The following is a 24,565-nucleotide window of genomic DNA, read 5'->3' on the forward strand; positions in this document are numbered from 1 at the left end:
AGTTCTTTAATTAGTTGACAATTTGTTTTATTTCAAAATTAATAATAAAGGCAAAAACTTTCAACTTAGGGACAAAAAACGTAATTAAACAATAAAAGAGACAAATAATTAAATACATAATAGTAATAATTGGTAATCGGTAATATAGAAAGTCAGTAACATTGTTCAATCAGCAAAGTGTGTGGGGTTCTCATTCTCGGGGGGCTCATTGTCATCCTCAAACTCTTCTCTTACAAAACTAATACGAAAAAACGCGTCTAGCCTAATTTAAAATGTTTGCAATTTTCAAATAAAAACACTCTAGTTTTAGTTGTAGTAGTAGTAATAGTAGTAGCAGTAGGGGGCGGGGCAGGACAATAACTATATATAATAGAAAGGGCCGGGCTGGGCAGAACTGAAAAACAAATGTGAGGTTGGGTTGGGGGTCTATACAAAAAGGTAACCCTGCGGATAAAACACAATTCATTTAGTTAAAATTATAAAAAACTCTCCTTTTTTTAATTACATACAACATGTTCCACCATATCATGTGTGCACTGTACAACTCCTCTCCACTCTGTTCATAAAATAATCTGGCTAAAAAGAGCATGAAGCATTGCATACTTTTGTGGCGCATGGGGGGATTGATTTTTCATGGGTTTTTGGATTTCATTTCCTTTTTCCATTCAGCAAATTGAACTAAATTAGTTTACTAAATTAATTACTCGTTGTGGTGGTGGTGTTATTATTATTATTGTTGTTCGCTCCATTCGGGGGGCATGTGGGTGGCAGCAGCCCATCGCCGGTCTGACTGCGGCTGTCCAGAGACCAGTCCCAGTCCTTGCCCTTCGGCCGGAACTTGGATGATTTGTGATGGTATCCCGCATTATGGTTGGCACTGTGATGTGGCGATGATTTTTCTTTTGGGGATTTTCCCGATTTACCACCCATCATGTTGGCGACAACTCCTCCAACTACGCTCGGCGTTTCCAGCAGTGCGGGCGGTCCATTGCCAGCCGCATCGGCTGCTGTGGGCGGCGCACTGGAATTGGAGTAGGCCAACAGCTCGTCGCAGTCGTACTCCCAATTCCGCTCGCAGAACTTCTTCTTGTAGTGCTTCTCCGAACCGCTCTTTGACTTGCGCTGGTACTTCAGTGGGATTCCCATCTCGTTGCCCAGCCCCAGCGGAGCATTTGCCAGCGGAGGGGTCGCCACACTGGCGGCACTCGGACTCGGGGTCCTTGGCAGGCCCACATCCGACAAGGGCGGAGAGTCAATGGCACTGGGATCCACCGGAGAGACGGTCTTCAGGGAGCTACCAGCCGTGGACTTCATGCTGCTGTCGCTCAGATGATCTGTCATTTGATGATGATGATGCTGCTGCTGGTGCTGGTGCTGCTGTGACTGCAACTGCTGCAGCGGCTGCTGTTGTTGTTGGTGATGATGCACCATGTTGTTGGCACTGCTGTTGCTGCCGCCACTGCTGCTGCTGCCACTACCGCTGGAGTTGTGCTGCTGCAAGTTATTGCTCAGATTGTGCACCTGGCTGCTGCCGTACAGACTATGGCTGCTGCTGCCGCTGCCACCGCTACCAATCGGCAGCTCCAACTGCGAGGAGCTGGACGACGTAGACAGAAACGTGCGCACTGCATCCGAATTGCTGCTGCTGTGCGTGATCCCTGAATCCGGTGATGTGTTGCAACTGATGGAAGCCGGCACTGTGTCTCCATCAATGCTGCGCCGAGTCTTGTCCAATTCGGTGCTGGCAAAGGCCACCAATCGATCGAAACCAGAGCTCACGCGATGCTGCCAATGGGACTCATCATCTGCGGCAATGACATCATCTGTGGAATATGAAAAAATTAGTTTTAGAAATTGTGTACATCTTGTATTCTTAGCAGATCTTTCAGATCTTGGATTGTGAGGTGATTTTGGGTTCATTTTTGTTTAGGATTCGTCGTGTGTGTGTGTGTGGTGGTGCGTGGCCCTAAGCATTGTGTTTATTTGTGGTACAGTTGCGTTGCGTTTTGCGTGCAGCGGGGGAAATGTTTTTTGGGTGTGTGTGAGTGGTTGGACATGGGGGATTTCTGTGGTGTGTGGTGTGTGTGAGTGGGTTAATGATTAAACGAAAGAGAGTGTTACAAAAAATGATAATTGAAATAAATTAAAAGAAAATCATAAGTAAAATCATAATCATTAAAAAGGAAAACCAATTAGCGGCAACAGAACTTACCTCATGCTCGTTAAAATTTTTATAAAAATTTTGGTTTTATAAATAACGGATTTTTTTTGTTTTTCTGATTTTTTGGCATATAAATTCTGTACTTTTCGATTTTGTTTTTTAGTAGGTAAATTATTAAACGCAAAAATTAAATATTTGTTTGTCTTTTTTTCTGTAGGTATTTTCTTTTCGAATTTTTCGTGTTATTTGGGTTTATCATTTTCCAACAACAAACATGTTTTTATATTTTTGGAGGTTGTTCGAATTTCGAAATTCAATCGGTTCGATTCAATGGTTATTTGGGGGATATACTGTGGGAGCAACTACTACTACTATCGGCCAGGACATATCCATTCAAGTTCTGATTGTAATTCTGATTACTACTCGTATATGAAGCCGATAGTCTGGTTGCGCCCGACAGAGTCGTGCGAAGGCGACGTCTGGGATCGTAATTAGTTATAGTACGTTGCGTTGCCAAATCGTTAACTGTATGGAGTAGAGCATAATAGAATAGGGATCATAAGGAGGGCTGGATAAGATGGTTTAGGGTTTATTTTTGTTCTTCGGTATAACCAATTAACTTTGTATTTTTGTTTTGTTCGTTTAGTATAATTGAAAATTAATTATGCATATTATTCGTAATAACATTCCAGAAGAATTTTAGTTTGTTTTTTCCTTTTTTTTTTTGGTGTTAATTTTGAAATGTGTGATTGGTTTTTTTTACAAAAATGTTTTGTGTTTGTGTGTAGATTGAGGTGTGTGTTGGGGTGTATATGGCTCTCGGATAACATGTTATATATGCAAATATATAGATGATTGATTTGGCATGACGCTTAGGATAAGAAGGGAGGAGGCGTAGGTGGATTATAGTACTTTCCAAAGATTATAGAACACACTCTATAGGGCAGTAAAAAGTTCATTTTCTCTTCAATGTGTTCTATGTGTTCTATAATCTTTTGGATAGTACATTTTAGCATGTTCAGATGTTGTTGGCTTTTGGTTATATTTGTTTCTTGTCGGTTTTTTTTATATGATACAAAAAATGTCGGATTTTGTTTGGATATTTTGATGTGTGTGGAAATAGTATGACAAACCCGTTTAATAATCGTATAATTTATTCGAAATGCTTATTATTGATGCTAACTATTAACTAACAAGAATAAAGTGAGGAAAATTATAAATTTGGAATCATTTTTGACTTTAGTTTCAACTTGTACAGATTTTCTGCTCTCAGCTCTGTTACAAAGCATTAATAAATCAAAAGAAGGCTATATAAAATAATAATAATAATAGTAAAAAAAGCCACTCCCAAAATAAAAATCATAAAAAATGCAATCAAAAATACAGTGTTCTACGAATAAATGGGGGGACCAAGCTACTAAACAATACACGCAACATTTAAAATTTGTCATTTTTTTTTCATTTTAATTTGTATATTTACACATAAAAAAGTAAGATTTGTATAATTTTGAGTGCATAAAAATGTGTGGTGTGTTGGTGGGTGGAGTTCAAAAATCAAGATGAATCAGATTTGGAGTCGGAACTCGAGGAGGAACTCGAAGAGGCCTCATCCGAGACCGACTCCTTTTCCGGTTCGACCTTCTTAATGGTTAAATCTTCTGCCACCCGCTGGGCGGAGGAGAATCGTGTGGAATATTGGTGCTGATGGTAGAGGCGATTGTGTAATTTTTTTTGCGCTTTGTTATTGAATACTTGTGCAAGCGGTGGTCGTGGCTGATATTGATGTGCTTTTGGCCCTATCTTTTGGGATTGGCCCACATATAGCTTACCATCATCGGCGGCATTATTGGCATTGGCATTGCGTTGCATGACCCCCAATGTGGGGGTGGTGCTGTGGCTGTGGCTGTGACTATGACTGTGACCGTGGCCATGGCCGTGGCTGGGGTTGTGGCCATGACTGTGGCCATGGGAATGCCCCAAATGTGCAGCGACTCTCAGGTGATGCTGCTGCTGCTGCTGGTGGTGGTGCTGCTGCATCAGATGATGTGGATTCGTGGACAGCTGCAGCGGTCGCTCATCGCCCATCAGGGAATTGATCTCCGGACTCATCAGCAGCGGTGGCTCCACATGCATTTTCCCATTGTTATTGTTGCTGCGTCGACCACACGACGAGGACGAGGATGAAGGCGTTGGCGAGGGCGTCGTGGCATCGTGTGCCGGTGGCGGTGGCAACACCTGTCCCCCATTGGCATACAAATGTGAATGGGCATGGACATGCGGCGGCTGCTCATAGTGTGGTATCTTTGGGGGACGTGGCGGCTGTTGATGCGGCGCCAAAGGTGACGTTCGCTTGACCCCAACTATAAAGAAGGTACAAAAAGATCACAGATGAGTATCGGTTTCTAATGTAGATTGTGGCAATGATTCGACAGCTTACGCTCCACTTTGTGCGGTGTACTGCCGCTGCTGCTGCTGTTGTTGCTGCCATTCAAATTCGTAGCTCCATGATGGATCGGATGATGCAGATAGCTATGGGCTGGTGGTGCCTGTCCATAATGCTGCTGCAGATCTGCAACTACAGCCGAAGGTGTCGCTGTGGAGGAGGATGACGTGGAAGAGGCAGCTGCTGCTGCACGTCGCTGTCGCTCTTCTGTTTCCTCTTTGTATTTCCTGGCACGCACATGATCCTGGAGCGAGGCAGCGAGACCTAAAAAAAGGAACAAGAGTTTAGTGAAAAGTGATCTCTGTAAAGCATTCTATGGAACACTTACCCTCCAATGGTGGATTGGCGCCATTCAAGCGGGGTCCTCTCAATGCCGCCGCTCCTCCTGCCGCTGCTCCTGCACCTCCCCCTCCCACATTCTTTGTCTTTTGCTCCTCATGGAAGTACGCCTCAATGCAGCCCTTCATCTCTGCTCGTGGCAGCGCCACCGTTTGATACGAATCCCTGCCAGAACGTGCGGGCGTGGGTGTGGCTGGTGCCGCCGTTCGACCGCCACTCTGCGGTGCGCTCTTCTGAACATACGCCACATGTGCGAGTGTCGCAAGATTGCTGTTGTTGCTGCCCTGTCCAGCAGCTGCTGCTTGTGCTGCTGCTGCCCCACCGCTGGACACATAATTTGTGGGATGCGCCTCTTGGGACTCCTCCGACAGGGGTCTCACATGCACTCGCTCTGGCCGCTGGGCGTTCAGATTGATGAGCAGCCGTTCATTGGATGTAGCCCGCTCGTTGAAGGCTCTCTCCATGAATTGTGTTCCACTGGTGCTCATGTTGACGGCCGCATTGATGATCGTCTGATGGGAGATCTCCAGCGTGCGTTCGATCTCTCCATTCACCAGATCCCCAATGGTCTTGCCCGTGGGTGGCGGCTGGGGCAACGGACCCTGCGGTGGCGGTGTCGGCTGTGGCGTCACATGTTGATTGAGTTTCTCCTGCGACAAATGGCGACGCAGCGCCATCTTGGCTGGCGACACTTGCGTGTAGTCCGGCTGCGAGGAGTTCGAGCTCGGTCGGCTGGGCGGCCGCACGCGGTATGCCCCGTAGTCCGAGTTGGCAGAACTTGCTCTTGGCAGCAACTCCATGTGCTGCTGCTGCTGGGGCGGTTCCACCAACTGATCGCGACTGCTAGAACGCTGCAGCAGATTGTCCGATGGTGGGGCCTTGAACTCTTGCGGATGCGAATGCGAATGCGGATGATGTTGATGGTGATGATGATGCAGATGCTGCTGCTGCTGCTGCTGTTGCTGTTGGTGTTGCTGCTGCTGCTGTTGCAATCGATGTTGCTGCTGCTGCTGTTGCTGGTGATGCTCCTCAACTCTCTGTCGCTGTGCCACATGTGCGGCAGCGGCCAGCATCAGTGCATGCTGCTGTTGCTGCTGCTGCTGTTGCACAATGAAATGCTCATAGCTGCTGGCACTCATCGAACTGCGTCGTCGCTGGTAGCCCAAGTCCGCCGGAGTCGGTGCCGTAGGCTGTCCGGCCGCATACAGCGCTGCCATGTGGGAGGAGACCGGCACCTGTGGCGGTGGCGGCGGCGGCACTGAGGCAGCACCCGAGGATGGTGTATGCTGCCTGGCAGGGGAGTACTTGTTGAACTGCTCCTTTGATGCCTGATATTTGCCCGAGGGCGTGCTCTTGCCGCCATATGCACCGTAGGGCAGATTTGGCGGCGGTGGTGGTGCCGTCGAGGCCGTCGCACCCGCTCCGGGTCCGGGCAGAGGTGGCGTAATGGGGGAAATGGTTGTATTCGCATTCAGATGCATCAATCCCTGGGTGGACACCGTAATAATGTTGTGTAGATTCGAAGGCGGCAGCTGCTGCTGCTGCTGTTGCTGGTGATGCTGCTTGCTTCGCTTCGTTACGGGACTCTGCAGCGGCGATGGAGATGGCTGTGGCGGCATTTCGGCTGGTATGGCCTTGCTCCTTTGCTCTTGATCCTCGTTCAGCGCGGTCGTAATGATGCTCTTCAAACGATCCTCAAAGTTGGCCACCTTCGGGGATTCCTGCTTGCGGCATGCCGCCGAAATGGCAGCGGAGGAGAGTCCGCCCATGCCCAAGCCCAAACCCATTCCCATTCCCATGCCAGGAAGTTCGCATTTGGGCAGCATCGAAGGTGCCACCTGCAACTGCTGCACTTGCAATTGCTGTTGCTGCTGCTGCTGTTGCTGTTGCTTTGGTGCTGGCATCAAAGTGCTATCCTTGTAATGATGTCCAACTGCTGCTCCTCCTGGTGCGGATTTAGTGCTCGCCGAAGCGGCACCAACTGGCATTTGCGGCATTTGTGGCTCCTTATTTTTGCCATTCAATTGATACGGCGGCAAGCTAGTCTTTGCCTGGAAGGTTCCTGCCTCGATCTGCCGGCAAGTTTCGACAATTTTCAGAGCCAAAACTTCCGGATTTTCCTCCTGGATCTTCCCTACTTCGGGCACCTCGGGCCACTCCTGCGACCGCACGCGATGTTCGCGACTGCGTCGGGAACTCTTCACGCTGTTGGCTTTGGGTGGGGTAGGATTCAATGCAGAACTAGCGGCGGTTGAAGACGCTGAAACAGCGGAACTGCCGTTGCTGCTGCTGCTGCTGCTGGTGGCCAAACTAATATTAGTGCCTTGGGCCAGCAGTGAGGCCGCTGTGCTCCTGTCCTCGGCGCTCTTCTGCAGCACGGTCGTCTCCTGCTCAATGGTGGACACTTGAGCGTACAGTTTCTTCCTTTGGCTTAAGGTATTTGCGATTTCCTTGAGGACCAACTCATGCGCTGTCGTCTCCGAGAACTCAGATGGCAGTTCCAGCTTCACTTTGCCATTGATGGGACCATTGGCGCACATTTTCTGATACTCCGGCAGGTTCTTCAGCTGTTTGCTCAGCAACATCTTCTGTTCGCCCTCGTAAAAGGTGACTTCATTGCGCATTTTGCTCACCGTGTGCTGCAGATCCTTGTGCCTGCCCACAATCTCCTTGGCCTGGGCAATCAAATCGTTGGGCGAATTCACATTGATGCCCAGCTCGTTCATTCGCACTTTGAGCAGCGCCACACTGTCATCAATGAGGACTTTGATCTGTTTATCCAGCTGACTCGCTCGGTTCTTCAGCCGCGACATGCGCTCCTGCTCCTGGGCAATGTTCTTTTGGATTTGCGGCAGATAGGCGCTCGATTTCATCACATCCATGAAGGACATGTACTGCGAACGCAGGCACTCGAGCAGGATCTGCAGGCCGTAGGGTGTGTCCTGCGGTGCCGCTGGTATGTCCAGCTCTCGATGGGACATTGTCTCTGTCAGCAGCGATGTCAACTGCTGATCGACGGTGCCCGGTGCCGCTGGCAACTTCTTGGCCGCGGTGTCCTGTGTCGTGCTCAGAACCGTCTGCTTGTGGAGTGCATCCAAGCCCACTATCTTCAGCGACTTCCTGCCTCTGCCACCGGCTCCCTTCTTCATGCGTCCCTTGCGTCCGGGCCCTACGCTTGCGGCACGTGGCGCATCCTCCTTGGAGGACGACTCCTTGCTGGCCAAAGCCGCAGCAGCTGCGGCCTCCGCTTCCCTCTGGGCAGCCGCCGCGGACTTGCTGGCAATGGCCGCCTTTCGGGTGAGCTTTTTCCGCTTTTTCTGCGTTGCAGCACGCGCCTGCCGCAAACCCGTGACACTTGTGTTGCCCCCATTGCTGTTGCTGTTGTTGTTCTCTTCATCATCGGACTGCGAGCTCTTTCCTTTCGAGCTGGAAAAGTCATACCACGGGCGTCGAGTCATCGGTCCACTGCTGCCACCGCCGCCACCATTCGAGACGGATGTGGCCGTTGTGGCAGTGGTGGTGTTGCCACCATTACCATTCGTTGCCTCGCCATCGCTTTCCGTGCTGCTCTCCATGTCGAGACTCCTCTGCTGCTGTTGCTGCTGCTGTTGTTGCTGCTGCAACTGCTGGCGTGTCTTGGAGGCAGCTGCTGTGGCAGCTGCTCCTCCTCCTACTCCGCCGCCGCTAACATTCGCTGGGGATTGCGATTGATGGCGCTGATTGTTGCTCGCTCCGGTCGGTCCGTTCGACTGCTCTCTTTCCCGCTGTTGATTGTTGTTGTTGTTTTGGTTGTTGTTGTGATTATTATTATGATGATGATGATTGTTGTGCTGCTGTCCAATGTTTGCCTCACGCTTGGCTCGATCACGTGTGGTGCGAACGGTACCTGAAGACAGAAAGAGATCAAGAGGTTAGTACATCATGATTGAACGTTAAAATTTGGTTTCTAATAAAAGCGAAATAAATGATTTTTAATTGATTGTGAAAGGATTTATCTAGGATTTACACACATTTCCATGATTGATCTTAACAAACATTAAAATTTAGAGTGTTTGAACAAATAGACAATTAAAACGATTTTTGTGATTGAAGCTTTTGATTGATTGATTATGATTGAATCCAAACTGAAACGTTGAACTGGATTGATTGAAATAAAAAACTGATCCGTGATTGAGAAATGACTACAATGTTAATTTGTTTGATTGATTGATAGCCAGACCTATGCAACATTCACGCTTCTTCGTGAATAACTGAAAACCCTAAGCGATTGATACGATTTTTGTGCTAAAAAATAATTTGATAAAAGTACGTGATTGATAGATTGACACGATTTTGATTGTGATTGATTGGTTGAACAAAATAAAAAACAACTAAACAAAACTCAAAATACTGTGATTGTGATTGTTTTGGTGGTTAATCGACTCTGATTCTAAATTGTTGTGTGTTTCCGCAATCCTTTGTTAATCCTTCTGCACCCGCTCCTTCTGTCAACTTACCAACATGCTCGTGATGATCATTACCGCCTTTGGTTTTCAGCCGCTGAAAGTATCGCTCCAATATGGTGCGATCAATCACATGCAAATAATACGAAACGGGCTTGCAGGTCCATGAAACAGAACCCTTCAGTGGCGGTATTTCGCTCACATGCATTATGGTGCCAATATCCGAAAGGTTTCTACAAAAGAAAAACAGATACAAATTAGTATAAAGGTACATTGAGCCCAGGTGAATTACTCACCTATCGGTGATCCGAAAATTCAAAGGACAAAACGATTTGGAGGACACAACCCTGGCACCATCGCGCAGATCCGCAAAGCGCTCCTTCAGCTGATGATCGACCGTCGGGCCAAAGGCAAAATTATTCACAAAAACCAGCGTCGAAGAGGTGATATTCTCGCGATGTTCATCCACCAGGAAGTCCCCCTTGATCAGCTTGTACTCGCAATAGCGTTTGCCGAACCAACCCATATGCTGGCGAAAGAACAAATCCATTCGCTCGGCATAGCGTGCGGGTGTATCGGCCTTTTCGATGCCAATGCATGTCTTCAGTGGGAAGGATCCGGCCATTTGGAGTACGACTTGTCCCACACCGGAACCGAGATCAATGAACGTATCCTCCCTGCCGACGGTGACATGCTTGAGCATCTGTTGTACCAGCTCGTATGATGTCTCGCCATAGACCTCCGGGGAGAAGGGCTCGTACTGGTTGAGTTTATCCGGGTCGAGAACGGCAGCATTGTAAACTAATTGCAAAATGTGTCTTAGAAGGCTAGGGTGAGCGAACTTATTCAATCGCTCGGCGGGCAGTGACGTTCCTTTTTCCTATAGAAAAGAACGGGAAGGAAAACCATATAATAGGGATCTTAAGCACAGCTATATCCACGGGATGGATACTTACCAATGCAACAATACTGTCGACAGCCTTGTTAAAGCGATCGACAAGATTTGTCATAGTCTTATAGCAGGCAGTGTCAATTTGATTGAGATTGATCTCCTCGAAGGCCGATTGTATCGATGGCAGATCATCGCAAACGAACTTAATGGTATCAATGATATCGATGCCATTGTCATGCTTGTCCTGTCCATGGCCAATCTGCAACGGCCAGGCATAGGCAATCGTTTCCGAGGAGCCAGAGGGCGAACGCAACACCAAGTCCTTGACTTGCGGTGTTGCCATATTCTTCGTTTGCGTCGCCTCCCTTGTTTGCCACAGCCGTTTTGTGGCAAGGGAGGTTTGATGATCGCAGGTGTGGTGGGCGGTAGTGTTGGTAAACACTAGTCAGTGTTGTATTCTTGATGATTAATGATTTTTGATGATGATCAAAAAATTGGCGTAGGATTTAGATAGGATTCTGGTGTCGAGTGTCGTGTGTGGAGGCGTTTGCGTTTACTTTTACGTTTACGTTTATGGGTTACGTTTAAGGACTACGGCTACGTTTTATGGTTTATGTTTCTTCTGGTTTTTTGTGGTTGGTTTTTTTGTTTGTCTTAGGAACAGTGGCAGCGTTGGGTTTATTAATGTATATATTGGGCTAATAATAGTTATTATTTATACTCTTCTCTCCGTTTATCTTCCTCGTCACGTAAAGTTACGTTGCGTTACGTTTATTGTTACGTTATGTATCTGCTTTTAAGATGCTGCTTCTCCTGCTGCTGTTTCCTTCCAGCTCTTCTTGCTCCTTCTGCTATCCTTCCTCTTCGACTTCCTCTTCCCGTTCTCTTCTTCGTTCCTCCTCCTCCAGCAGCAGTGGCAGCCAGTGTTGGTAATGCCCCAAAATACAAAAGTAACTGATGATAGTTGCGTAATTTAATATTTTGCTGAATGCTAAGAAAACGATGCATTTTCCTCAATGTTCAGCAACATTTTCATCAATAGGTTTTCTTGGGGAAATTCCTCCACCTTATTCGCATTTACAAATCGCTGCTGGCATTCCAACTGTTCCTAGATTTTATTCCACTGCGTTCCAGAGCACGCATGGTTTGAAATTTACCGTTGTTAGGCATGTTGCAAAAGCGCCTTCGTCTTTAGTGTTGGTAAACTTTTGTTGTTTTATTTTGTATGTACAGTATGTATTATTCTCGAGTCTATACATAAGAGAAAAATGGAAGAAAAGACAGAGAATAATGGTAAATAATAAGTAAAGAAGGTTCGGTGATAATCAAAAATTAATAAATAAAACTATAAAATGGAGTTGACATTTTATGGATGGTATGAGAAATGTTACAAAAATACTAGAGAAAATGTATCCTACATATCTAGAAATGGATTTACTCAGATGATATTATTTTCTATTTAAACGAGTACATGGTATATAAATATATGATGTGTAGAGCGATCATAAGTAAGGATATATCAATATGGTATATTTTTTAATGATAAATCATTTTGCGAGAGCTTATAAGTTTTTGAAGCAATATTGAAAATTAAAGAACGAGCTTAAATTATAGTACTGATTGGTTTATTTCTCCAACAAAGACAATTTCGTTGTTTATCACATAATCCCAATGATGTATAATTCTAAACAAGACTAGATCCATGACTAGAAGAATTCCCTCGCTGGATACGCTATTCAATAACTCTCTGAGTATTCCCTCAACGCAGACAGTTATTCAACACTAGCAAGGCTTTCAATTCATTTTCTTAAACATTTTTACTGAGAAACGTATCTTGAAAGTATTCCCACACTCTCGAGATTTTGCTACCCGAGACATATTCCTACTACATTAATATGCAACACCTCTTCTATCCCTCTATATTTTTTTCAACAGGAGGGTGACTTTCATGATGCTTTTTAATATTTTTAGCCGTTTAATATGCTAATTAGTCATTCGAGGCACGTTTCAGCGCATTGCCTTTGCCTTCTTCTTTTAAATATTTATTTATTTTTTTCGTACTGTATTTCAATGTGATTCCATTATTTTCCAGGCTACATTTTTTTTGGTGGGCGTGTAGACGACGGCGACGACACCGACGACACACAATGTGACTTCATTAGCATAAAACAACGTTGACGACAGCTTTCATTCATTTGAAACCCTCTATGAGGCGGTTAGGGAATAGAGGGTGGCGGCAAGTCACAGAAAAATCAATATCCACCCCTGCTGGTTGCGTTAACATTAAAGAAATTTCAATGGGAAATGAGACGCAGGCCATTTTCTAATTAAAGCTTATTGAAAAATAGGACTTAAAATGGAAAGAGCTTTAAAGCTTCAATAAATATTGAGGGTAGCAATGTGTATTGAGTGCGAGTGAGAGCTAAGTCTAGCATTACAATTTTTGGCTAGACACAGGCGCCGCATTAAATTCAATGGGTTTTCAACACACAAAACCCCAATTCAGTCCGCTCTCGCTTCCTTCCTCTCTATCACGGTCTCTCTTCCTTTCATCTGAATGTTGTCTGGCAACACTACAACAAAACTGCAGTGGCAGTAGCCTAGCATGCACATAATATGCTTTAAAGCACATGCTCTTCCACACTCTCCTCTCCCACTCCATCTCCATATTCCTCTTCTCTTGCTCTCGCTCCCCTCTCTCACATGTACAGTACACATGACGCATATTGGTGTATGTACCGTTATGTGCCCTATCATTCTTGTTTATGCATGCACGTGCGCGCATCAAATCTCCCCCGAACTTCGTCTGTCCTGTGTCGTGTGTCTGCCTGTGTCCTCTCTCTCTCTTACACTTTGACGCAACCCACTCTCGACATTTGGATATCTGTATCCTGTGTGTGTGTGTGTATCCTGTCCTATGTAAAGCGTTATGACAGCAGACAAAAGCTATGCATGTACATATACCCCACCAGGAGGTTGTCATAGCTGCTGCTGCCACACCACCATTACATACATATGTATGCATGTATTTATGTACAGTATACATACATATGTATGTACTTACATAGGACGCATATGTAAACACATTTCGCCGGTCAACGGGACCACAAGCACAACATCATCCACATCCACACAACATTTATTGTTAATCAATATTCCGGGCAATGAATGAATTTTATTTTAAGCATTTAAGAACGACGCATGTTCTTGGTCATTTCGCAATTTAAGAGTTATGCTCGTACATGCGTCGTGTGGCACTGAAAGGGGAGGCAATGTGTCTGTCTGGGGCATAGAATATGTGGAAGGATTTTACAGTACAGGGAAAGTGATTAAAGCCAAAGGTTTTCCCAGAGGCAAGACAAAGTTGTATTGAATGTAGGAGGTTCTTCAAGAGGTGGAAACATTTCAAATGCTTCTGAGATTGTAATAAATAAAAACAAAGTTTTCTCAAATGAAGTTTACAGCAGTTTTGCAGCGCCGTTCCTCGGCCTTTTAATATTTACACTTAATCCTTGTGTTCTTATGCTTTTATATTCCTGTGGAGACCCATTACTTAAAAACCTAAATGTTACCCTCCACTCGAAGGCCCACAAGGCCTCCCGAATGCGAATATTGTCCCTCCCACTTCTATAAAACATCCTGTGAGCCATGTACAATGTGTCATGGCTAATTGGCGGCAGCCAGACATCGCCTCTGGGCATACCGTACACATTCGACAACACCACATTCCATAAAGGGCCAGAGGCCAGGGCCATGGCCAAACCCATTTATCAGACATTGAACCCCACAACAGCGGCAACAACATTAGTCGACGAATATTTTGGCAATAATTTGTGGTCATAACCGTAAATTGTCGAGTGCTCGTAACGAGCCGAAAATCAAAAAGTCAAAGTCATGTTCCATTAAGGCACAGAACCCCCAGACAACAGACGACAAAGGTCCTGCGTCGTCCTGGCGCTCATTCTATTCCCAAAAATATATCCTTTTGGCATCAGGCTGCTGTCTAGCCAGAGGGGGGATCCCATACCAATTTCCTGCCATTTGTGTGTGTGTGTCTATCTCTCGAATATTTCTAACGAAAAATCCATTGAAAATCATCAGGCAGCGGCGGAGGCAGCTCCACACACAAAACATGTCTACGACAACAAACGACTTTTGTTGTGTCTGTACTTGGTAGAAATTACGCATACGCAGGAAAAGGGAATGGGATACAGGAGATGGATAAAGATGAGAGATGGGATAGGAGTTGGCAGAGATAGAGATAGGCCATGCCCAGCTAATATAAGCAATAAATCAGTGTTTTGAGGATGTTGAAATCAATTATAATTTTAAATTTTGCATGAGATGTGGATGCCCCTATCTATCATTCAGCTGTGATCACTCAACGTTTACGCGTGACTGGCAACAGTCAGTGGAAAATGCAACAACCATTGCAAATTGTGGCAGTAAAATGTTTGCACCAATAAATAATCAAATGAGGACAAATTCGTCATGCAATAGGATTGCTAGTGATGAGTTTCATTAAACCAATCAAAGTATCGACTTTCAATATCCTTTTCCGTTATCTCTTCTACATCCAACACCATAAGGGGGATTCTTCTATCATTTTAAAACAGCTTACTAATTAGACAAACGCTTTGCTCCACTTTTATCTATTCGGTATCATTTCGATATTGTTTTCTCGATATTGTTTTCCCCTTGGAGGCTTGACACACATTTCACCCTCTCTCATTGTCTCTACCTCACCCTCTTTTACACACACTTGCACCAGAGTTGCCATCAAGTGACACAATTATGGCGGAGCAGTGGGGTGAGGGCGCAATGGCAGAGGAAGATGCGAGCGAGGGATGCATTGCCATCGGCAGAATGCGATTTTAATCAACTTAAAAAGGCCTACACACACATGTCGTGGCTGCTCTGCTCTCCTCTCTTGTCATTCCGCAGCCTTCCTCATTTCCTTTTGCTTTGCTCTCCTCGTTCTCGTCTCCTCCTTCTCCACCCCTTCCTTATATCACCTACACGCGACTCTAGGCAGTGAGAAGGCAACGCCCACGCAAAACCGCTATTTATTTGTGCTATTCTTTTGGAATACCCTTTGCAGAAAGGGTATGACAGTTTGAGAAAGGCCCATGCAGAGTAGTATCCCGAATTCAGTTTCTCTATATGTATGCTAGATTTATGATCAGCGTCAACAAATTTATTTCTGTGTATTTATTATCCAAACCTTTATCCAAGTCGTTTGACAGGTATATCTTGAAGCCGCCTCAGACACATTAGATCTGCTAGGGTATTAGAATCTTCGACCCATAAAGGTTATTTTCTATATTGTTCTTTTGTTTTTTGTTTTCCTTTTTATTTTTATGACTGTTGCCTGTGCCACGCTGTCTGCCTCGGTTTTGCTGCTGCTGCTCGCTCACTCTCTTTCTCTTTATTTTGATATCCACAAAACTGAAATAATAAAAATAAATTGCCCATAAAAATGCGAGCATAACCGTTCTAAATGTACACATACTCAGATGATGGGGCAGTGTGGGAGTGGTAGAATGAGAGAGAACTAGTTTTAATATTATTTTGATATGTTTTTATTTGCAGCTCTCTCATCTACTCTACGTTCTCTCTCTCTTTTCACTGATGTGCTTTTTGCATAGTGTGTCAAGGTCAGCAAATTGTGACGGCAATTAAGAAATTAGTCAATTATGCGGTTTAACAGGGAACCCGTCCACTGCTCTCTCTCTGCAATACTCTCTCTGTTAGCTAACGGCAGCCCTCTACCCGTCTCTCTACCACTGTGTTTGCTCTGGTTCGCTCCCTTACGCCGCCCATTACCTAGTTTTTCTCTTTCATAATCTGTTTAATGTTATTCGAATTTTTTCCCTCTCGTTCCCTCGCACTAACTTTTAAAATTATTTCTATATTTAACTTCAAATTCATTTACTTGGCATTTTATTTGTTTTTCATTTGTTTTTTTTTCCTTTGCTTTTGCATTTGCATTTAGTACAATATTTTCTCTGCTTTCAGGGTCACGTGTGAACGTGTCATTGTTTTTGTTAGCTTTTTGTTGTTGCTTTTGTTTGATATTGTTGTTGCCTGACCGAAGGTTACTTTAGTTTACGCTTTGATTTCTCGTTAATTATTATCGTTGTGAGTGCTAGATTGCTCAATGAATTTTCGAAACGCTACAGTGATCGTTCGGAGTGATTTCAGTACTTTAGCGTTTTCGATATTGGAGATACTTAATAGCTGTTTTTTTTTCTAGTTCAAAGTTTTCTAACATTTTTTTTCCGAGATCCCACTGTATTTGAAATTCTGTTTATTTTGCAATTTGGCGCGAAGGTTTTTCCACCCCTTCCTAAAATTTATGTTCTAAAATTCAACAATCATCGTGTTTATTTCCGGGTGTGAAAATATCTATACAGTTTCATGTAAACTGTGTGATCGCAACAGTTTTTGGAGAATATCGACAGTTGGGAAGCCCCTGCTTATTCATAAAAATACAGTTTAAACAGCTGCCTGTGTGGAATTTCTAGATATTTTTGTGCAAAAATGTCTGGGAATATGTACCCCATAAATATTTCTGAAATATTTTATCCACATAATTAAGTGTTTAAATAAAATTAGTCCTTTTTTATATTATTATGCAGCTGTTAAATGCGGAATGGAGACTTTAAAATAATTGTAGTCCTTCAAAATCAACCATACAAGGCATTTATTCAACCTTTCCTCCAATAAAATCAACTTTAAGCAAGCGCTTTCATTTCAAAGGTTTCACATTTTCGACAAACGTTCCAAAAACACACAGAAATACGAGCTACACCCATGGAGTGCGAGTTGTATTATCGATGTGCTGCGATGCCTCTGCTCTCTAGCATTCAGGGGTCAAAGTTTTCTTCTATTTCTATGGCGTTGTTGTTGTTGTTCTGATGTGTCTCCTCATTAAGCATTGAGGTCAGTGATTATCAATTTATATAAACACATACATATGTACATACATATATACATATGTACATATGTATGCATACATGCAGGCTAGTATACCGAGTATTTCAAATGAAACATTCTGATGCTATATTTTTCATAAAAACACGACCACATACATAAATCGTTTGAATGCGAAGCTTTGATTGGATTTTTCACTTCAAGCAGATAAGGGTGGGGTTCTCTCTTTTTCTCCCGCTCTATCTCTCTAGACTTTATACACACATATGTGTAAATACATACATACATATGTATGTATGCATGAACATACATATACATATAGCGCCACCTGTGTGGCGTTGTCATTAAATGTTTGCTCCACAAAAGCCAAATGCAAACACAACACAAAAATCACACCGATAAGATAGGAATAAACATTTGACCTACTTACAAATGAATTCTTTTTTGTTCACCAGTAGAGCCAAACATGTGACATTCAGAAACCACAAATTCAGGAAAGACTTTTCTGTATAGTTCTTCGATCAAACAGGCGGCGGCTGCAAGTCAAACACCTGCCATGCCACAACAGGAAGGAGAGTCCAGTTCACAAAAAGAAAGACAAAGAACAAGAGTATATGCTCCCTTGGTGTCTGTATTGTGGTACGTGCCACTGATCAAGCTACGAAGAAGCTCCCCTTTCTGGGGATCCCGTGAACGAACGGAAGGTCATCCATCAATCGTCCTGCGGTTTTGTGAAGAAACAGCTGCTGCCAGCTGAAAGACGGAGCCCGGGATCCGCCGATGAGGGATGTTGTGTTTTGAGTATGTACAAAAAACATGTGCAAGACATTTGCCTCATGCCACATGCCTCTGTGGCAGACCAAAACATTGTAATTAAATTCATAAGACATTAAGATAAAAAGCCATCGATGATTTTTATGTCATGTAGGTGAAGTTGTTGAAATTGAACTGATGGCTTGGGCACTTTATAGAGAGTAATAAAGGAGTGCACCGAATGACACTCGAGGTTCCGTCACGCTATCGATTGCTCTTTATAGAAATTTTACTTACATTTAGTTTGGGCAAGAATTTAAGACAAAGCTAAAGCAGAGAGAGATAAGCTTAAAGGAAATATGTATGTACATACTCAATGCAATTAAATATCATTCAAATCGTAAGGAATATTTGACCAAAAGAATCGACTGCTAAGACAATTTAAAGACTGCTTTTTAAGAGGAAATTTATTTCTTATTTAATTTAAACAAAATAAACTTCAGGAAACCATAACCTTTCATTGCATTGTTGCCAAAATTCACCACAAACACACAGACACAAAACACTTTTCACGCATTTAAAGGCACACATTGCCACACCCAAACAAAAACCCTACAAATTTAAAATGTAAAAAACAATCAGCAGATAAAGCTCCACAAAGAAGTTTCCCAAAAAAAGAAATCCTCACAAAAAGGAGCTTCTGTTGAAGAAGGTCCCAACCCCAAAGAAAAGTTTGTTTGCCGAAAAGGTGAAGTAAAACCCAAAAGTTCAAAAGAAAAGCACAAATTAGAGGAGAAATCCAGGAGCCAGAGAGATGCCAAAAAAAACGTGTAATCGATTTTAAATTATCGCAAAAGAACGATAAAAAAGACTTTTCACTTCAAAGCAGGGCACAGAAAAAGCAGTTGAGAAAAATGCTTTAAAGGTTAAACGTTTTTAAAGCTTAAAAACAGGAAGTGTGGGAGGATGTGTGCTACCTCTGCCTCTGTCAGCAATTGGAACGACAGCTCAGTCGGTGGCTGTTTCTGCCTCTGCTGCCACGTCAAGGAAAGTCACTTTGAGGAGAGTTTTTCCTTTGTTTAACATGGGAGGCATCTGCAGGAGTGTGTACATGCATACAATCCCCCTTAATGCGAACGTTTGGAGAAATGTGCAGAAAATGGCAAATCAAAGACAGTGAACGAATAAATAGGCAGAAACAGAGGCTGCAGAAGCACAGAAGAGAAGCAGAATCCGAAAAGCCTCCACTTATAAAGCAGTCCACAAGCAGTGCACAAGCAGTGCAAGCATAGAAGAACTGAGAAGAGAGTAAAACAGTATAAGAGCTAAAACAGTAAAAACAGAAGCAGGAGGTGCCAAAGCAGTAGCAGAGCAGCACCGCCAGATGATGATGATGATGATGACGAATTATAACTATGTAAAAAGCAAAAACTATGTTGGAAGGCAGAGCAAAGGGAGGAGGGAAAGTGGTGGTGGCACTGCCAGAGGACACTGACTGTGGCGGCCGAAGGGAAAGTAATGGCTGTGGGGGGCTGCCACATAAACTGCGACGCAGAGACCAACGACAGGCCTGGTGCAAAAGTGGGGTCTCCGTATGAGCGACGCCTGTGGCCTGCCTCACCCCACTCTACAAAAACTTATCAAATATACAGTAATGTGGGCGGAACCCGTTAAAAAAGGGGGTTCTGCGGGCGGTCGGGCGAAGCCTCTGTTGGGGCCTGAAATATGCAAAAAGTTGTTGAAAAGTTGGCAAAAGGCATAAAAACGGGGAGACGTTGACAGAGACGTTGACGCCGGCTGCGACGCGAGCTGCTCTGCTGCTGCGAAGGTGGCGTAGTGGGAGGTGGAAAGATGATGTTGATGATTGCTTTTAGGGGGGGAATCGGGTAGGTAGGAAGGCATGTAGGGGCAAAGAGGGGAGGTACGTAGAGGGTGTGGTGTTTGGGTCTGGTGCCAGGTTTTTGACTGACTTTTGTTGCGCACATGCACACACACATGTGTAGAGTAGGGAGGAAGTTGTATTATACAGGAGCGAGTAGAAATTGCTGGCTATTTCTTTTTGAAACGCCATCTCTATATCTTCCTTTCTGTACACCTCTTCTTTACCCGTTTTTACATTATTAAGTTTCCTATGCACGCGTCGTGCAACAGCGTCCCACAGTTGGTAAGCTGCGTTTCCCCTTTAATTTAAATAGCAAAGAACGCTAAAATATTACTTCGAACGCTAGCTGTTTCCTTGAAAGAGCTTTCACTGTAGTTGCCTCTTCCTTTTGACCTTTTGCTTTTCATTTGGCCCCACATCAGCCCCCCATTTTTGGTAGCCAGAAGCTTGAAGTTTGAATAATTCCACAACACAGAAAAGAGCGACAGAGAGTGGAGAGACGGTGGAGGGGGATTGAGAAAACTTCCGACAGTTCAGGGATTTTGTTGTTAAATAACGGCATCCGCCTAATCAATATTCTTCTGACAGGACGACAGCAAACAACAAAAGGGAATGCAAGATAAGCTTCGAGTATCTTCGAGGATATTTTCGTTTATAAATATTTTCAGCTTCCTTTAGGAAAAGGACAGCAAAGGAATTTACGCCTGGAGGCGGCCTCTGGCAGATATTCGGGAATGAGGGTTTGTTGTGTTGGGTTTTGTTGCCAAAAACTTTTGGAAATATTTTCCAATAATAGTTGAGAGAAAAGTCGAAAAATATATGCAAATATTTCGTATTTTGTGGTGCCCAAAGTGAGCTTAAAGGATCTGCCTTAGTCAGAAGATAATGAAATTTCTTGAGCTTAAAATATGGATAGATGTAAGAGGTTGGGAAATCTCTCGAGCCTAAACAAGAAAAACAGAAAACTCATGAGAACTGAAAGTAATCTAAGGAGTCTCAAAAGTTGAAGAATTTCCACCGCATTTCAAAAGCGAATGTCTAACAAGCTCTACATTAAATCTTAAATCATCAATTCATAAAACTTCCAATTAAATTAATAAATGTTCCCATTTAAATCATAAATTACCCCATTTTCCATAAAGATTTTCCCTAATAAATTTTCATAATTAATTTAACATAAATTGAAATTTGTTCGCGTCTGTTTCTGAATGCGGTTCTGCCCCTCAATCGAAGAGTGGAAGTGCCAGTGGCATGCCATGCGCCAAGAAAAAAAGTCAAGTGAAAAAATGAATTAAAATATATTAAAGTCAAGCGCAGACATGCGCTCCGATTTCTCCCTCTCTCTCTCTCTCTCTCCAAATTAAAGCTCTTCGCTCTTTAATGGTACGCAGGAGGAATAAATATGCCGCATAGCAACACGAGGGTTGCAATAACAATAAGAACAGGCAATAGAAGCAGCAGAAGAAGCAGTAACCAAAAGCAATAAAAACACGAGAGACCAAAGTAATAAAACACACTGGGAAAAAATATTCACAAATATTCCTATTGAGCGAGGCTTTAAATACCCTTGGAGGTCGATGATTTACTTTGAAAACTGCGGGATGAACGAGTTTGTTGAGGCACAAATACATATACTGCTTTACCGATCTACTGCTTGCTTTCAGTTTACATAGCGTGCAACCAATCTGATTCATGATTTCAGTTTATCTTGCTACTGACTTATGCTTGCTTTTATTTTAGCTAGCTTCACTTTATTAGTGCTTAGAATCACATAAAATACTCTGTATAGGATAACCTGTCCATCTTTCTTTGATTAGCAAACTTCCAGTCAAAATTAAAGCACCCTTTCTCTCTTCAAGGGTAAGGGTATAGAAAAAAACCCAACAGAGACGTTGAGTTTGTGTGTGTGTGTGTGTGTGTACCCAAGTGGCGGGTGTCGGGTGGGTTTTTTTTTTGCTTGCTGCGAACAGCCTCGCCTTTCTCTGTGGGTGGGGTGGAGCAGGAGGTTGAGCGGGTGGTTCTACTGCTACTTGTGCTGCTGCTGCTGCTCTGCTTCTGCTGTTGATGAGAATGTTTGTCGGTGGTGGTTGGGTTGGGGGGGAGATTTCAACACAGACGACTAGTCGTTGCCGCTTCTGTTTCTGCTTCTGTTTCTTCGTCATCAACAACGTCATCATCTTGTTTATTTTTATACACATATTCCACAGGGTTGCTGTTTCCACTTCTCCTCCTGCTGGTCGGGGGTGGTGGTGCCTGCCACTCTTTTTTTGCATTAATTGCTTTATCGATTTTTTCCAAGCATTTCCAAGCCTTCAAGCACTCATCATTCTGCCCCGCACCCACCCCTTTTGATTGTTGTTGTTTTTAGCACAAGGACGTGGAAAAAGGCAACATGAAAAATGTGGAAACAAAAACTAGAGAACAAATAATGCCGCCCCCTTCTGTTGCCCCTTCTTTTTCTGTCTACCTTTTGTTAGTGTGAATGAAATGCTGAGATGAAAGCAGCAAAAATGGAAAAATAATGCTTCAAAGGAAGAGCGTATCGAATCTCAAGCAAGCACTTACGGTAGACAGAGAATTCTAACATGTAGAAGTGCAGAAGTGTAGAAAGAAAAGCCATGGGCAGAAGAATGCTATTGAAAGACACAGGAGACGGGACAGAAAATAGGAATAAATACGCAGAAGGCACACGACAGAAGAAATCTACAAAACAAGAGAATAAACAAGACTCCCTCGCTTCAAATGGGAATCCAGAGAGAAAGTGCTGAATGAATGGAAATGAGTGGCAGGTGGGGGCTGGTTGGAGCCTGTCAAGAAAATGCATTTACTGAATGACGGCTGTTATTTTTGCCTCTCTCTCGCTTTCTGTCTCTCTCTCTCTCTCTTTGTGAAATGCAATGGGTGGAAAATAGCAATGAAAAGTGCTTTTCCACCTGCCGCAATTTTGCACAAAAGGCGAAAAACAAAACAAAATAAAAGCCGGTGAAAGAGAGAGACCAAGAGAGTGCGACTGCAAGGGAAAACCGAAAGTAGGGCAACCCATGTCCCGCCCACTTGCCAAACCAAAACAGCGACAGAGTTGCCAGGCCACAGAAAAAAATCATAATAAAAGCCAACAGAATGCATGCATGCAAAATGAGTGCAGCAGAGGAGTGGCAAGCAGGGGAGAGGCACAATAACACAGCTACAGCTACAGACCGACAGGCGGCGCCTCAACCGCACCTCTCTCACCTCTATCCCTCTCTCTTTATGTATCCCGTTAATGCAGAAGAGTGAGAGAATAAATGTATCGATCTTGTTGATACCCATGAAGATACATAATTTATATGACAACTGTGGGTATTGCCTTAGTCTTATATTTTGACTTAAAAACATCCAGTAGGATACCAAACATTCCATCTGGGTAAACATTCTTCATTCGCACAAACGTAATACCCTCTCTTTCGAGGGGTATATAAAAAAAAAACAAAACAAAAATTACAGTAAATGTGTGTGCACAGTCCCCCCATTTTCCCCCGTTTCACCGTTTTCAACCACCCCACCACTTTCCACCCAACAAAAAACGAGGTCAACTATTTTCTGTGAGAGAGGGAGAGATGCAAAAGAGAAAAAGAGAGAGGCAGGTCGCCGCCTGCTGCCTTGCATTTTAGTTTCAATTGCGTGCGTTCGTTAGTTAGTAGGTTATGTTTCTGTAAATTTGCATAATTACAAGCACTAACGCGAAACATATAACACACATACATATTAATGCTGATATATACATAAATATGTAAGTATGTATAACGCATGGAAAGATCCAACTTTTACATATATATTTTTTGTGTTTCCCTTTACATTGACTGCAATTTAAGTGCACTGTTTGCACTTTAATATTAAATCCTGCAGTGAAATGCGGCAACAGTGCAATTTCTTTGTGTGTGTAAAGTGCGGCAACAGTGCGAAAGCTTTGTGTGGACTCCAAGGGGAAGTGAAAGAGTGGCATAGTGAAAAATGGGTCAGTAATTAAAACTCCAACGCCCTGAAGGCTTCGAATTGTTAGAAATTGTGGGGTGCAGACAGCTCTAGCTATAAAACAAGATGTTCAATTAAAAAGTGTAGGGGAGACACAAGTCATGGCGGGGAAGCAGGAAGATATTGTTGGAAATACAGAAAGATGGTTGTGGCACATCGAATGAAAAGAGAAGTAACGTAAAGAATGATGCGTCTGCTAATTGAAAAATCATCTACTAAATTGCTTCAGGGTGTTTGAAGAGGGGGGATTGAGAAATTAGTTGAGATACTTATAGATATTTAAATATGTATTTTCTAGTGGATTTTCTTAACTAATTCAATCCAATATTTGTTTCCATATCTGTTTCCATTTTAATTCCACTCATCCACCAATCATCCTTCTTTTCTCTGATTGCACTCTCGGACTCTCTCACTCTCAATCCCTAATTCAATCTTCTCTTTCTCGACAGCTCATTCGATATTCTTTTTGTTACCCTGGTTTCACTGTATATTACGTGCCAATGGTCACGTAACACACAGAGCACAAAACACAAAGCGAATACAACACAATCAGCCAAAAACCAATCCCCAGAGCGAAACCCAACGACCGACCATTGGACCCCACAAATAACATTACTAAAACATGTTGAAAATACAAAGAGTTTCTTTTCTCCCTCCGACAATAGCTCAAAGGAAATGGCGAAAAGAATGCCTTAAATAAATAAAA

At 43.6% G+C, this 24,565-nt stretch overlaps 1 protein-coding gene across 3 annotated transcripts in view; it reads right to left on the minus strand.

Moving 5' to 3' along the window:
• Positions 1-10: 10 nt before the first annotated feature.
• The window catches only part of LOC117899430 (histone-lysine N-methyltransferase, H3 lysine-79 specific), a 47,795-nt gene continuing 23,240 nt past the window's right edge, over positions 11-24,565 (minus strand). For 2 of the 3 annotated variants that reach the window (XM_034809429.1, XM_034809430.1), the window contains exons 3-9: positions 10,342-11,528; positions 9,682-10,265; positions 9,440-9,618; positions 4,933-8,829; positions 4,599-4,868; positions 3,991-4,521; positions 11-1,823 (exon numbers count right to left, since the gene is read on the minus strand). In XM_034809429.1, the coding sequence (XP_034665320.1) occupies positions 697-1,823; positions 3,991-4,521; positions 4,599-4,868; positions 4,933-8,829; positions 9,440-9,618; positions 9,682-10,265; positions 10,342-10,620 (6,867 nt within the window). In that variant the 5' untranslated portion in view covers positions 10,621-11,528 and the 3' untranslated portion in view covers positions 11-696. Of the gene's footprint in view, positions 1,824-2,436; positions 2,687-3,990; positions 4,522-4,598; positions 4,869-4,932; positions 8,830-9,439; positions 9,619-9,681; positions 10,266-10,341; positions 11,529-24,565 lie in introns of those variants that run through there. The other variant, XM_034809432.1, reaches the window with a different exon arrangement.

The sequence above is a fragment of the Drosophila subobscura genome, chromosome O (genome assembly GCF_008121235.1).
Source record: "Drosophila subobscura isolate 14011-0131.10 chromosome O, UCBerk_Dsub_1.0, whole genome shotgun sequence".
Lineage (NCBI taxonomy): Eukaryota > Metazoa > Arthropoda > Insecta > Diptera > Drosophilidae > Drosophila > Drosophila subobscura.